Raw genomic sequence first — 15,632 nt, 5'->3', positions numbered from 1 at the left:
TCATCATTTCAATAGCTTTACTCACAGCATTTGCAGAAACAGATTTTGTGATAAGATCTTCATCAAAAATAACATCTGTAATAATCTCTAATTTACATTCTTTTGAATCTTATATATGATGTTGATACAATTTTTGATAACTCATCAATCATCACTTCTTGCCATCTGTTCTATCTGTGAGCTTATTTGTCACTTTTAAATTCTTCTTATAAATCTTGTATCTTTATTTGCAGATTCAATGAGCTGATGATTGAATCTCTGTTCAAACTTTAAAAAATATTAATGAACTATCATCTTTGCAGTCAAAAATCTTTATTGATATAGAGAATATATTTATCAATATTATAGCTACCTGCATTGCTTCATTTTAAAGCCCTCTGACAAGTTCACTATTAAATAGTAAACTTTTTATTTTATTTATCACTAACTAATTCACATATTTTACAGAGTTATTTAATTGAGATGTATTTGAAGTTGTCACTTCATACACTATTCCCTTATTCTTGCAAAACACCTTGAGATCATCACTTTTGAACTTTTTGTCATCTTCTCAATGCAAAGTTCCTACAAGTTATTGAGATATTGCCTCAATCATATCAATAAAGTTTATAAGTACTGATGTGATCTCTGCTTTTATAACAATCAGAATAATTCATTTAAAGCAAGTGATATCATCTGTAATCCTCATTCAGTATCTTGCATTTTCTTCAGTAAATAGATTTTTTTCATCATATAGTATTTTTTCTTCTTCTGCAAGATTCATAAAAAATCTCATTGCTGATTTTACAGCTCTACTTATTGAAATAAAGAGCAAATAAGTTAATTTTGCTTGCATATATATCTTGCAAAATGACAAGGTTCTTTGATCTCTTATTCACATCTTTAGTCTAGAATCTGCAATCATTCTTAATATATTTACTAAGTTTAAATAACTCAGCTTTTGATGTCACTATGTCATCATGTATTTCAAAGTCTTGATATCCTCCTTGAACAGCTTCATTAGAGAATCATTATTTAATTGCAAGATACATACAGGTTTAAAATCATCATTTAATATTGTAAAATGAATTAAATCTCTTAATGCTGGTAATTTCTTCATCATATAGATATTTTTTTCATTTAAATATGCTGTGAAGTCTATCATTCTATCAGAAGACATCATCAAAATTGAATGATTATTGCTGTACACCAATTATTTAAAGGTATAATCTTTGTATACAAGTTTTCCAAGGTTCATTAAGTTGATCTCCAATTTTGAGATGTAACACATATCATCCAGTTCAATATCTGATTCTTCAGTTGAGATGCATATCCTCCTTATACCTGCTACTAGTGTTATAGATCTATCTGCTATCTTCAACATAATATTTATTCTTTGAAGTATAATCTCAACAATATCCTTCAGGCGTAGGTGTGAGCTTTTGATTCAAAGTCTAAAACTCAAGTATTCTCTATCACTTTATCACTGGAATAAATCATCTGTTTTGCAGAGAATATTTGCTTCATAATATTATAAACTGAAGTAGTACTGTCTTTATTCTTATTTTTATATTTATTCTTTTTTTTATGATTTGTAAAATATTTTTTTAAATATTTTATTCAACAGTCAATCATGAGATACTTTGTCTTCTGATAGTGATAATATGTCTTTTTCATATTATTGCTATTCTGCTTGAACTTTTTATCTTTGTCTTTGTCTTTAGTTCTTAAATTCTTATTCTTACTCTTATTTTTTTTTATGAATTTTGAATATTATTTGCAAGATATATTATATTTATCAAGACAGTGTTCTGTCCAGCAGCTGATAGATGTAATAGAATATTTTGACACAGTCTCATGAAATTTGTTTCAATATTGTAGGTGTTGACATCTTTTTCAATATGATTTATTCTATCTCTGATGAATGATGCTTATCCAGCACTGACACTAGTTAACAAGCAGTCAAAAAGAATAAAATCTTTAATTTTATACTCTAAACAAGTATATTCAGTCTGAATGATGATCAGATATTCTATGAAAGCTCTATCTGAGTCTTTTGCCTTAACTGTTAAGCTAATCAGTTTCTCAAAAAGATAAGTACAATAGACTGCAGACCTCTCTAAGAAGTTTTCTTCTATAATTATTTATAAAATATATACTGACAACTGATGATCTGAGAATATCATAAAATGAGATTTTACTTCTAAGGAGATTGAAGTCAATATATAATTATAGAGTTATATATTTCTTTCAGTTTAAAAATATTGCATATTTATACTAAAATCATTCTCTGGGGTAGATTGCTTCTCATTGAGAATATTATTGATTTCAGATTGCTTAGCAGTTAGTATCTTCTCTTCTCTTCATATTGAATAGTTCATAAAATCAGTTAGAATAATAGATTTCTTAATATGCTTTACTTGATCTTTAAATTCAGTCAAGATCTTCATTATGATAATAGTCTTATCATTTTTCTATAGATAGTTTGTAAGACCTTCACTTATTTTATTACTGCTAGTATTAATAATAAATGTCTCTCTGCTAGCTCTCATCATTTCAACTTCTCACTGAGTTTTGCAATCTCTAATTCTATTAGAATTTTTTTACTAACTTTTGATATCTAGTCATTAGGACCAATCATATTCTTTGACATTTTTTCAACTAGGTCTTCATATACATTATTAGATTTATCTGATTTCTCTAAAATTGTTTTATCTATTTCAAATGCTCTAGAGGCACTTCTACAGACTGTAATAGATGTAGGCAGTGAATTTGCAGGCTCTGAAGTCCTATTCTTCAGGGTTCTATTCTCAGATCTTTGATTTTATCTCCTTTTTGACATATATTCTTTTGTTAAATCTGGTATTCCACCTGAACATAGATTGACTATTGATGATGTATAATTGTTGTTTGTATTTTTCCTCATTTTATTTTTAGCTATTCATTTATAGCTATTCATTCACAACTTCTTCTCATATTGTTCACAGTGAAAGATTTATAATTCAAAAGTCTCATAACCTTTTAGAGGACTATTATCAACTTTGTTACATTATGAGACTCTAAGTGAGCTAGCTACAACTAATAAATATATAGATGCATATGATCTTAGATAGCTAGAGAATCCTCTAATAAGTTTTATCTTTTACTTATATAAATAACTTTATATTATATAATTTTTGATTTAGCAATTGAAGTATTTTATATTTTTTTTTCAATTTTTATTTTTCAGTCTATTCTCAGTTGTCTGTGCTGGTGTGACTGAAGTCAATTCATAGTTTCAAGTTAAGAAAGTTCTCTTATAGCTATTTTGAGTTATAGAAGTTTTTTCATAGTTGAGTAGTTATTAGTTATTTTGACTAGACATGTCTTTAATATAGTGAGCAATTTTAATACAGATCTCTTAAATCTTATGAAAGATGCTGCAATTGATACAAATTGCTGCAATCATACATTAAAGATCAAAAAAAATCTTATAAAATCTGCCTTATAATCATTTTTGTAAACTTGAGCTTCATCAGTCAGATATAAAAACTTAATTATAAATATATAATAGTTATCTTCATTTCTCATTATTAGTCATCAGTATTTTATATTTGTATTTTTAAGCTTATTGATATTTTTATATATTTTCTGTATATTTTTTCAGCTATTTTAAACTTCTCAGAATAATTTTTCTTTATTCTTAAGACTAAGTATCTGACAACATCATCATCAGTTCAGTTTTCAATATAGACAATATAACTTTCTTCAGTTAAAAAGTGATCTGCATTGACAGCTAGCTTATATTTTATTTAAAAGAGTTAGTTTTCAAATATCAGTTTTTTTTTATTGATAAGATGTTTAAAATCATCAAATTTAACTAAATACTATATCTGTTAAGTATTTATTAGTCTGATTTGAGAGACTAAAGAGTTCACTATCTACTGTAAGATATTTTATTTCTTTATCAAGCTGTTTACTTGCTGATCAAGTTTATTCACTTGCTTTCTCTGCTCATATCATTCTACTCTAACTCTTTCTAAAGTATCTTTTATCTCATTTATGAGATCAGCAATTTCTTCATATATCTAATCTGAATTTTTTCAATTGTTAAAAGAAAATATTTTTTTAATATGAGATTTCTTGATCTTATATTTCTCTTAGTCAGAGTTATTATATTTCAATTTGATCTTTATAAACTGTTAGACTCTCTAACTTTTTTTGACATCTTAGCAGTCTTCTCAAAGATTTAAAAATAAAAGAAGATAAAAAATCTCAGAGATTTTTTATCTAAAAATATACTTTAAAAAGAGTAAGAAAAGTATTTGATTTTAGTATTATATTATAGTTTTAATTTAAATACAGGTGAACAGATATTCAATTATCAATTATATAAGCTATCTGAGTGAATACTAAGATGATTTTTAAAAAATAAATTTAGAGAAGACTCTGTTTATATAGTTCTTTTTTCTTAGTGTAATTGCTAGGTAATTGTCACATTTACATATTATTTGTATGCAGAGTAATTGTGAGATTGACTATTATATTATTGTCTAGATAGTTATAATTTTTAATCATCTCAGTCTATATAATAACTGATCATCTCAGCCTGTGATGATTACACTGTTGAGAAGATTGAATATAAATCTGTTCTATATCATCATAGATGTAGCAGATGATATTATACTCTCTGCAGATTTCAGTGATTTCAAAGCTATAACTACTATCTTTTATCTTAATACAGAAGTTATTTAAAGTTAAGTATTTAAATTCAATGATACTGCTAATAATGATACTCAGCTAAATAATATTATCATAATTATATTAGTAGTGATAGATTATTTTAAATTAATAAAAAAAATATAAACTGATAATATGAAGACAGATTTTAAAATTTGAAAAAAAAGTCTCTATAAGTTTATCAGAACTCTCTTTATTATAGATCTCAATGTTATCTGTATCACATGTGCTAATCACTAATATAATATTAGATATAATAACAGATTTACAAAGTTATTGAAGTTATAAAAATATATCTTATTTATATATCAACTTGATTTAATGAATATTATAGATCTTATCACTTGCTAGCAGATCTGTTTTAAAACTAGTTTTAGTTATTTTTTACTTATTTATTTACTTTCTTATTTTCTTATTTTATGCCTTCAATAGATATTTATAATTTATAAGAAAATTTAACATTTACATCTTCTACTCATAATCTATTTGAGTAATCTCTTCAAATTTATGTTTGATAGCACTCAACTGAAAAAGTGTATCATAATTATCATATCATTAATATATATCAGATTATCATTATAGTTATATACTATACTTATAATTAAGCTTATATATATATATATATATTATTCATTTTTTATTATTTTTTTTAATTAATTATTATTATAATTAAATTATTTAATATATTAGAATAATTTCTACTTAAATATAATATAATTAATATTATTATTATAAAAAAATAATATCAAAATATATTCAATATAAATAATAAAAGTAAAAATAAAATAAATCTAAATATTAAATTTAATATATAAAATATATAACTAGAAATAAAATTTAAAATCTTATTATTTTATATATTATATCTGTTGAATAAATAATTATTCAATTTAATAAGTTTTATAATACTATAATAATTAAAATATTTTTAAATATATAAAAATATTATATTTTTAATTTAATATAATTTAATTTAATTTAATTAAATATTAAAATATTACAATATTTTAATTTAAAATTTAGTTAACTAAAATATAATAATTTATAATTTATTCAATTTAAATAATTTATTTTTTTAAAAATTATAATAATAAATTAATTATTTACTATATAATTATAATTTAAAAAACTAAATTTTTTAATTATTTATAATATTATTTATTTAATAAAAAAAATTTTTTTATAAAGATAAATTTTAATTAAAATATTAAAAATTTAAAATATTATAAATTTATATAGTTATTAAAAAATAATATAAAAAATAATATATATTATTATAATAATTTTATTATTTAAAGTTTATAAAATTTAATAACTTAAAAAGATTTTTTTAATTAATTAAAAAAATTTTTTATTTAATATATTTAATTATTTATTAAATAATATTATCTAATAAATTATTTTTATTCAAATCATTTATACTTATTAAAAAATTTAGTATATAAATTACTATAATTAAAAAAACTTATAATTAAAAAGTCAAACTTTTATTAATTATTAAAATTTATAAAACTCTGTAAATTATAATTATTAAAATTATTTTTAAATTATATAATATTTTCTATTTCTTTTTGATATATAGATTATATAATTAAATTATATATATAAATACTTAAAAAATTAAAAATTGATCTTTATAAAAAAAAAATCTCTAATTTAATAAATAATTTTTATAAATAAAAGAGAATAATCTTTTTAAATTATAATTATATAAAAAATGATTAATTTACAACTTAAAAAATATAAATTCAATATTTTTATTATTATAGAAAAATATTAAATCAATAAATTTATATACAATAATATTATGAATTAAAAAATAAGATTTTTATATAAATACAACTATCAATAAATTCTAATATGAGAATTGAAAAATTCTATATATATGATTTGTTTAAATAAATTATAATATAAAAAAATATAAAATTATACTGAAGAATATCTATCTACAACTTTAATGAGATTAACTTTATGATAAAACTTATTTCAACAATCAGAATGAATGATCACTAGAGTTGAGAAAAATAATAAATCACTTATTGTACAGCTAGGGAATAAAGAAGAAATGTTAGCTGGTCATGCATAGTGCTGGTATAGTAGCAAAAAAAAAAAAAAAAAAAAAACAGTGCTGAGAGTTGTCAATACCAGGCAGAAGTGAAAGAGAGAGAAATCACATTTTTATATAGCAAAGAAAGAAATCCTAACAGCTCAAGATGCATTAGCTGGGACTGCTAGACCTCAGGAGTGTGATCAACATACAGAGGAAGGGGTTGAGGATTTGAACCCAGGGTCTAGGATGTGAAGACCCCCAACCTGCAGCAAGCGTAATACCCCTGGATATAGTATTAGGCAGTGCCAACTAAGTGTCTATCCTACATAATTTCTGTATAGAATTCCTCGTGGTTGTTGCTTAATCTGAAAGTTTGTCAAATAGAATGGTGGGGGTGATCCGGTAGGTGATTGATTACGTTAAAATGATTGGCATATGAATAACTAATTGATGAATGAAAGTGGTTCATTTGGTATGTAAAGGGAGTGTCCGATTACGTCAAGGGTGAGAAGGTATACGCCATAGCTTCAATAAAGTTAGCTGAATGCCCGGAATGTTGACGAATTGTAAACTATCATAATAGCTATTTTTGTACCCATGACCCTGAATAAATGAGGGTCATGCTGTTATTATATTGAAAGGCGTGTTTAAATAGTCTAGAGTTTACGGAAGCATATGATAGTTAGCTACTTTGTTGATAATCTGCTCCATTATGCAGGTCATATGAATGAGAAACAACAACATATTGGACAGATTTTGGAAAGAAGTTACCATCCAAATAGGCGTTCAGACGACAAGAGGCATCCTGACGTTTATGCGGTAGTTATCGCTCGGGGCGCGACCTCGTGAGGGTTCACCTCAGGGCTTGTCGACATCGTATTTCGTAGTATCTTGTAGGAGTTGGGGATCAGTGCTTCCAACAGGAATCCCGATGGACTTTCTTTCGAAGCCCTATGTACGCCAAAAAGTCAGATCAGTTAATATGGGATCCAGAGCCGGAGTGAACAGCTCTGGCGGTCAGGCTGGGTTTATCGCCTATCCGTAGGTTAGAATAGTCGATGCCACGCCCTACCCTTTCGTCCGCCCGCTTAAACTTAAGACCGGTTCACCAAAGGGTGCAGAACATCAACGCTGCAGTTAACCTGCACTGCCCAAACGATATCTTCCAACCACATCTCTTGCATGGCATTTGGACTTTCAATGGCGCGTCTAGTCATTATACCTGTCGTTTGCTAGCTGATTCATTACTTTCGTTTATCCTTCGTTTAGTTCTCGATGAGTTATCTCTTGTTGGAGATAGCCTAAATGTCTTTGTCCATACCTCCCCTCCAGCTATCGACCACACATTATTAGTTTTGGTTAAACCCAGAAAGTCTTCTTAGGTAAAGGCTTAGTTTATGTAACGACGGAATGGACTTTTGGTTTTGGTGTCCGGGATATGGATTTCGCTCCATCTATCCCGTTATCTTTACAGTTGGCTTTCTCCTATGCCTATCCGTTCACGCTGATGCGCTGGCGCAACCGCTCGAGTACAACCTAGATCCTCACGATAGTCATTCCCGCAGCGATGGACAGCAGAAATTACTCAATGATCTCCCGGAGTCGATTCCATTGCGAGGTTTTGGTTCGGAACCACAGAAACGCATACAAGCTGACGGAGCTCCCACGGACACCCTGAAGAAGCTGCTAGACGCCCTGGATGTCATGCAATCATCATATTTTGAAATTTGGGAAGGGACCTGGCCAACAAGCATTGACTGGACCGCAGCAGTTTTGGCAACACACGTCTCTGCCACACTCTCCACACTGAGTACAAATCTCGGTGCTGTCCTAAATGACAGTCAATCGGTTGCCGCGGGCGGCTTTACCACTCCCAAGTCCGAACCTTTCGACATTCTTGTCTACGAAAACCTGATAAATCATTATTTTCTTCAGCTGTCGACTTTTTATTTTGGGGAAAACGCCTTTAGCTTGAGAATGCAGGCGTACGATGACATGTTGTGGGTGGTACTAGACTGGTTGGAGAACATTAAGTTCCAAAATACACATTCAAACTTATATTACTCTTCATACTCCAAGGTGAATGAAAGCTTGCAACCATCCTGGTACGGCACCGAGTTCAGAAGGCCTGCTGCTCACAGAGCTCGATTGTTCTACGAGCTAGCTTCGCAGGGATGGGATACTGCCTTGTGCGATGGCGGTATGATCTGGAGCCCATACCTAGAGCCGTATAAAAATGCAATTACCAATGAACTTTTCATCTCTGCGAGCATTGGCATGTATCTATATTTTCCTGGTGACGATATCGACTCACCCTTAGCCTCCAGCTCCTCTTCAGGCGGTGTTATCTCCAAGCCCCATAACCCTGACTATCTGAACTCCGCGATTACCGCATACCGGTGGCTGAGAAACTCAAACATGACAACCAAAAATGGGCTCTATGCCGATGGGTTCCATATAAATGGATGGGTAGATAAACCTAATCCTGGCACTAAGAAATGTGACGTTTTGGATACGATGGTGTACACTTACAACCAAGGAGTTATACTCAGCGGAGCCCGGGGTCTTTGGCTTGCTACTGGGGATAAAAGCTACCTAGATGATGGCCATCAACTAATAGAGAATGTGCTCAAGGCGACCGGGTGGCCTGACACATCAAATCAAGAATGGCAAGGGTTGGGACGGGCTGGAGTCCTCGAGGACGTTTGCGACAGCTCAGGGAAATGCTCCCAGAATGGGCACACGTTTAAAGGCATTTTCTTCCATCATTTTGCTGAATTCTGTCGTCGTATCTCTCCCGAAGAAGAACAATTTCTATCTTCGTCACTTCACAAGCAAACAGCTAAATATTCCCCACCTCGAAGGCCGGACTACGACTGGCATCAAGAGAAATGCGCTGCCTATTATTCTTGGATCAAACACAACGCTCAGGCTTCATACATGACAAAAAATGAACAAGGAAAGTTTGGTATGTGGTGGGGGAAACAGTATCCATACAACGATCCAGATTCCAACCAGACATCCCCTTTACCAGAGGGTGCTATCGATCGCATGAATGATGGGCCATTCTCAGGTGATGGTGACGAACCCTATCACCATCCACATGTAGGCACACTCGATGAAATTTGCGTTAGAGGGCATCGAATGTCTCCAGTAGAAAAAAAAAAGAAGAAAGAAACATCCGTCATAGATCCCGACAACGTGGATTTGGCATTCTCAAAAGATGTGAATGATCGTGGCCGGGGCCGTACCGTTGAATCCCAATCTGGCGCAGTGGCCGTTCTACGGGCATTGTACCAATGGGAGAATTCTCGTTAATCAGCAGATTGGGCGAACTTTTCCCCCATGACTGGAGCGTCATACGATGATGGTGGCATTGATATACATACTTCTCGATTCCCTACAGACTAGTTTTTCCCTGCATGATGCTCTGCTTCTTCCGTTAAAGGGGAGTGTCATAGGAAGCTTTCTTCGTTTCTCTACTTTTCCCCTTGGATTGCAGATATAAGGTGTGCTTGCACTTGTTGGTATAGAGGACTCTGGCGTTATGCTTTTTGGATATATCGTTCACGTTCACGCGGAAGTAAAGACGATTCTATTTATACTGTTTTGTGCTTCTGTTTTGTTTTTACAATATAAACTCAAGCCTCCATTCCTATTGAATAAGACTTCATCTTCGTTCACATCCTTTGGTGTAGTCCTGAAGCCAGAAATATGGCCATACAGGCCTGTTGGTGTTTCAACTCTCATGATATAAGGTCTTTGCGCCCTCATTAGAGGACTTGAACACCTGCTGAATTATAGGCTAGCAGGCTTGTATTTTATGTCCAGGTGTATGCTAATTGCCCCGGGAAGTAGCAAGGTGATTCCCATAGTATATATTCAGGCTAATGGCGTGATTTATGAAAGCGTGAAAACGGGCATTGTGCATTGCCGAATGATACACTCCAAATCTCGAAAAGACCATCTGGTTTGCGCTCTCTTACACCCTGGATTCTGCGAACTTTATATGAGATCGCGAAAATTTCCTGTCCTTTTCTATCAAGCTCCTAGTTGAGTCTCGACCCATTAAGTTCTCTCAGTGAAAATACAAGACAAATGCATAACTGCATTTAATCTCTGTCCATGCAGGAAGCAAACACAAGTATAGGTACTCTGCACTCTCCAAGCAGAAGAAATCGAGAAATTTCGAGGGAATAACAAAGGTCTTCTTCACATTTGGCCTGCGCACGGTCCGGAATAAGCAGTTGGCATTGGCCCAAGCCGTTGCAAGCAATGCAAATGAATCCATGGAGCTGGGTTGCAGAATCAAAATCGCAAAAAACGGCATGCGTAAAGCAAGGGTAAACTACACTGCATCGGTTACGTCATGTTAATTTAAATAGCCCTTTTTCACCATTCCTTTTTGCTCTTGTCTGACATGGCAAGCTTGCTTAGCTTGCAGTGCCGTGGAAAGTGTGGCATGCAAGAGCTTTCTCAGTCCATGAAATGTGGGATGATGATGAGGGATGGGGGAACAGCAAACTAAAGGGGAATAGCTAAACCTAGCACCAATCCCTTGACAGGGGATATTTACATGCAGCCCTTGCAGGCTTGTATGTAAGGTCTGCTTTGTTTGTTTATTCCAAATTTCCCAAACTGTAACTAGTTGTAGACATGCCAGAGAAGTTGCCTACGCATTGCTGGAAGAGATAGGAAATACCTTACCGAACACCAGAGCCTTATCTCTAACTATTCAAGTCTCACTGCCCTCAACACCAGGGTTAGGGTAGGTTAGGGTTAAGACTAGGTATCAGGGCTAGTTGTGTATCCTCTCCTCGCCTTTTTATACTGGATATGTGTTAAGGGGGTTGAGAGATTTTCCATTTCAGATCGTCTTTGCCGCCGAAAAATCCTCGAAGACCCACGCACACACATTGCATTTCACGCTTTTACACAACGGGCGATTTTGCTTCAGCACACTCCATTGTCCCGTCTCGCTTCCTCTGTATGGCCAAATCGAACAAGAGGTAGGCCGAGGTTACAAAGATTATCGTTCATGACGTTTTCTTCCACCACATGGAACTGTGCGATTTGTGTGTGCTCACACGCCCCGAGATTTCCCTCAGAGTTGATGACGAAACCCTTCCGCAAAAAGAAGATGGGTCTTTTGAACAGGGGGTAATGAAGACGAAGTACGCACATTACATACTTGTGCAGTTCGCGTGTTCAGCATTGTCTATATGAGCTGAGAGATGGAAGTGGAGAATTACTTGAAAATTGGGATAAGCTGACAGACATGGCCCTTTGATAGATTATCGTATTTCTCAATTTCACCCGGCGAATGGAGTAGAAATTTACGGTGTCCCAATCTCTTAGGCATGGTCTTTAACTGAACAGGGCATGTATTTTGGGATCGCTGAGCGAAATGTTGATCCCCAGCGAGATTAAAGAAGCTCGCGGCTAATGACGACGTATTCTAAACGGTACGTATTGCTACAGTTTTCCATACGAGAATTTGAAGGTTATTTAGTTACTGGCACTGTGATACATAACAGTACATCAATACGGCCTTGAGGATGGAACTTCATACTGAAGTTTGATAATAAAAAGCATCAGCTTCACAACCAATCGCAAACAAGCATCAGGGAAAAGAGAGAATCGGAATCTTTGGGTGAGACCACGGAAGGGATAAGCCCCCAATCAGATAGACTGATAGGCAGCGACAGGGATGGCGGTGGGGCAAGAAACCACGCACGTCCCCCGCGATTTCAATCTTCCGAACCTATGAGGATGAATGTATCAGCCTCACATTTTTCGATATTTTATAACGTTTTTATAGCTTGCAAATCTGGAAATGAAGAAATGGGCGGAGGGACACTATGAAGTATCTCAAAACACAGGCTCTCAAATCGCGTCGTCTCCCTCCCTCCTCATATAAGATCGCACTATTATGTGTGATAATAAGCATGAATATGTGCTAATTCTTAGCCGAGGAACGGTTTCTATTGGGCCATACTCAAGAAAAGGAGGGATGGAGCCGCGGAAAACAACAGGAACCGGAAACTCATAAGCGACCAGAACGGAATGACGAAACCGAGGTGAAAGATTGAAAGTATTATTGTTCAACCTACTCTCGTCCTTCTTTTTCTCATAATACATACATACAGCTGAGAAATGTTGCGAAGAGTGCAGAACTTAAATAATATTATGCTCTCCTTTCCCTTTTGTCTGCCTTCCCCCGTTTGTTTTGGTGAGACTTGGAAATGGCCCGCTGTCCACAGTACGGGATTGCACTATCATGGACCTAAAATCAAGCGCGGGGTTTTTTGGAACAGTTTTAATCTGTGGATTATAGGGTTACTGAATACTAATTAATAGTACGTGCTATGCCTGAGGTATGTATGACCATAATTGTCTAGTATGAATGCGGAGTTCTGCCCTTTCTCCGCTGCTTTTTGCTGTTTCCACACTGTCCCGCGATTGATCTTCCTTGCAAGTTGAGCGCCAGTAACTATTAATGAAGCGATTTATTCCCCCCCCCTCTCCCCCCCCTTCTCCTCCAGGGCACTTGAAAACTAACAAAACAGGTATGTCCCTGTACAGTACATGTGAAAATGAAAATAGTTACCATACGAGTAGTCTCCAAATTCTCATGGAGATATTTGATCCCCCTCCGGAAGAAGTCCTTTTTCACCTCGATGATAACAATAGTGCCAGAAAGTCCGCCTTTGATGCGTATATTTTACCAGCCGCCAATGATTGTTCAACAGAAAGTCCATCATGACTGGCTGAAGCTGGTGCGCTCACTAACTTAGGACCAGGTGGAACTGCAAGACCCAGAAACTAAACACGTGTGATGCAATCGTTAAAGATTAGCCTGCCCAGAGGGGTAGACCTAAGCGAACTGCTACTGAGATAGATGTCTGTCATGTGGCTTGAGTCTGTAAAACAGAAAGGGAGCCGTCAGGGCAACGGCTGTATTTTTGTTGTGTATACTTGGGTCGCTTTGTTCATACTCTTGCAATGGCCAAGACTCTGGGGCAAAGTCAGGAAGCATGAAACTGAGCCTTTCCTGGGTTCGATTCAAAGACGTCGTATGAGTTGCGGTATACCTCCCACTGTGCCCCTTTCTCTTTGCCCATTCCCGCAAAGTTCTCCCAGCGTGTTGCTTCCGATGTTTGTCTCGTCTATTGGACAATGATTCAGTCTCTCATTACCTTAAACTTACCGCTATAGACTGCCAAGATGATGACGTGAACGGATTTATTCTTTGTGTTTTATCATGGCTTCTTCTGTTGATTAGAAACTGATCGCGGTATATTTCGACCATTTATGAGGCGTTTTTCTCCGCTGGCTTCTGGATGCTGGCTGATATTTCTTTTAAGTTTAAGCAGTCCTAAGGCCATGATTCAAACCTTTCAAAATCATCAAGGACAAAATGTAACTAACAAAAGGGACAAACAGGTGGTGAGAAGTTGAGACGATGCGCTCCGCAACGACCCCTGGTCAAATGGCGTATTTATGGCGTAGGGAGCAGACGCTAGAACTAACTTCGAAAAAACCAAACCACTTTGCTTCGTCATACTACGGCGAAGATCATTTCAACACCATATCCCCATATTATGATTTCCCCAATCATGATGATCGGCCTTCAGGACGCTGTATACCGGCCGAATGGGCGTAAAGATCGACTTGGAGAGGACATGGTTTATGGATGCAGAAATACACGAGTCATAAGGACTTTAAACCCCTTCAGTTGCTGGTTGGTGAAAAGCGATCGTGCAATTCCGAGTTGACTTAGAATTCCTCGAAATGAATGAAAGTAGAAAAATTATGGGGAACACAACTTCCTCAACGACCTCCGAAAGAATTGACCATCGCCTGAGCTCAGTGATTTTTGCTTTTCCTTTCTTCGGAAGCTTTGCCCATTGCCATAATATAAATCAGAATTTGAAACGGACAATCAGAAGTTAAATACCTCAACTAATACATATCATTTCTATATCAAGAGAGGTCCCCCTCCTCCCACAACCCCGCCAATCGGAACCAATGGAACTTGATCAAAACGCTTTGCATTAAAAAAAATAAAAAAATAAAAATAAAAATAAAAAACTTGATACACCCTTGACAAATTTCTCCTGCAATCAACAACAGAGAAACGAAAAGTGCGTGATAATGAACAGTTTTAAGTATTATCAAAACAATCATATATTACGTGTATGATACATACAGCACTTATATTACACTTTATTTCATTTCATTTTGCAACAAAATTTAAGAAACCGAGTCTCGCACTACCTAGCAAAAGCTCCATAAAATTGAGAGAGTGAGCCCTCAGGCACCCGGTAATATTGTCAGTCTTTTAGCATTATTTCTTCAACTTTTGGTCCATGTTTAGAACTAGTCCGCATCAAACGGTAACATATTGATGTCCTCATGGTCTTCTTTTGTTGCTTCACATTAGCCCTAATGGTATCGTATCATTCGTAAGTAGGGGGTTGCACAGTATATACAAAGCCCGGTTGACTCTCTCATTCTTGTCGAAGGTCTCCCTCCTCCTTCACCTCCAGAAATCATTAACAATTGCTCATCCCGTCATATCTAAATTCGTGAAGTCAGGGAATAGAGAGTACAGTTTTTTGAATCCGATTGCAGTCCAGTTTATTTATAGCTCCAGTTGTTCCCCGCTACGAAAAAAAATGGAGTCAAACCAGGGACGATAAGCAATTCTCGAGTGACGGGAGAATCATCTCTTCGGGATCTCAGGAAGCGGTCATTTGTGGCGCTAAAATGGCTAAACCCGCAACAACTGCCTGACTACAGAGGGCAGTGGCCTCGTTGGGGTTGGCGGGCCGGTCTGTTATATTTCTTCATTGAAAACTGAAAATGTAGCAACATAAGG

At 34.3% G+C, this 15,632-nt stretch overlaps 3 protein-coding genes across 3 annotated transcripts; 2 read left to right on the top strand and 1 right to left on the bottom strand.

Moving 5' to 3' along the window:
• Positions 1-8,158: 8,158 nt before the first annotated feature.
• On the top strand, positions 8,159-10,066 carry PAAG_06759 (hypothetical protein; the record flags this gene model as incomplete). The annotated part of the gene is made up of 1 exon (XM_002791167.1): positions 8,159-10,066. One exon carries the CDS (start codon positions 8,159-8,161, stop codon positions 10,064-10,066), a length of 1,908 nt encoding a protein of 635 aa, XP_002791213.1.
• Positions 10,067-12,609: 2,543 nt separating this feature from the next.
• On the top strand, positions 12,610-12,840 carry PAAG_06758 (hypothetical protein; the record flags this gene model as incomplete). Its single annotated transcript, XM_015845998.1, has 2 exons — positions 12,610-12,682; positions 12,719-12,840. The coding sequence occupies 2 exons, from the start codon at positions 12,610-12,612 to the stop codon at positions 12,838-12,840; spliced, it is 195 nt and encodes a 64-aa protein (XP_015700433.1).
• A 936-nt stretch (positions 12,841-13,776) lies between these two features.
• On the bottom strand, positions 13,777-14,060 carry PAAG_06757 (hypothetical protein; the record flags this gene model as incomplete). The annotated part of the gene is made up of 2 exons (XM_015845997.1): positions 13,777-13,917; positions 13,959-14,060. 2 exons carry the CDS (start codon positions 14,058-14,060, stop codon positions 13,777-13,779), a joined length of 243 nt encoding a protein of 80 aa, XP_015700432.1.
• Positions 14,061-15,632: the final 1,572 nt, after the last annotated feature.

Source organism: Paracoccidioides lutzii (genome assembly GCF_000150705.2).
Source record: "Paracoccidioides lutzii Pb01 unplaced genomic scaffold supercont2.20, whole genome shotgun sequence".
Lineage (NCBI taxonomy): Eukaryota > Fungi > Ascomycota > Eurotiomycetes > Onygenales > Ajellomycetaceae > Paracoccidioides > Paracoccidioides lutzii.
This window is presented reverse-complemented; position numbering and strand designations above follow the sequence as displayed.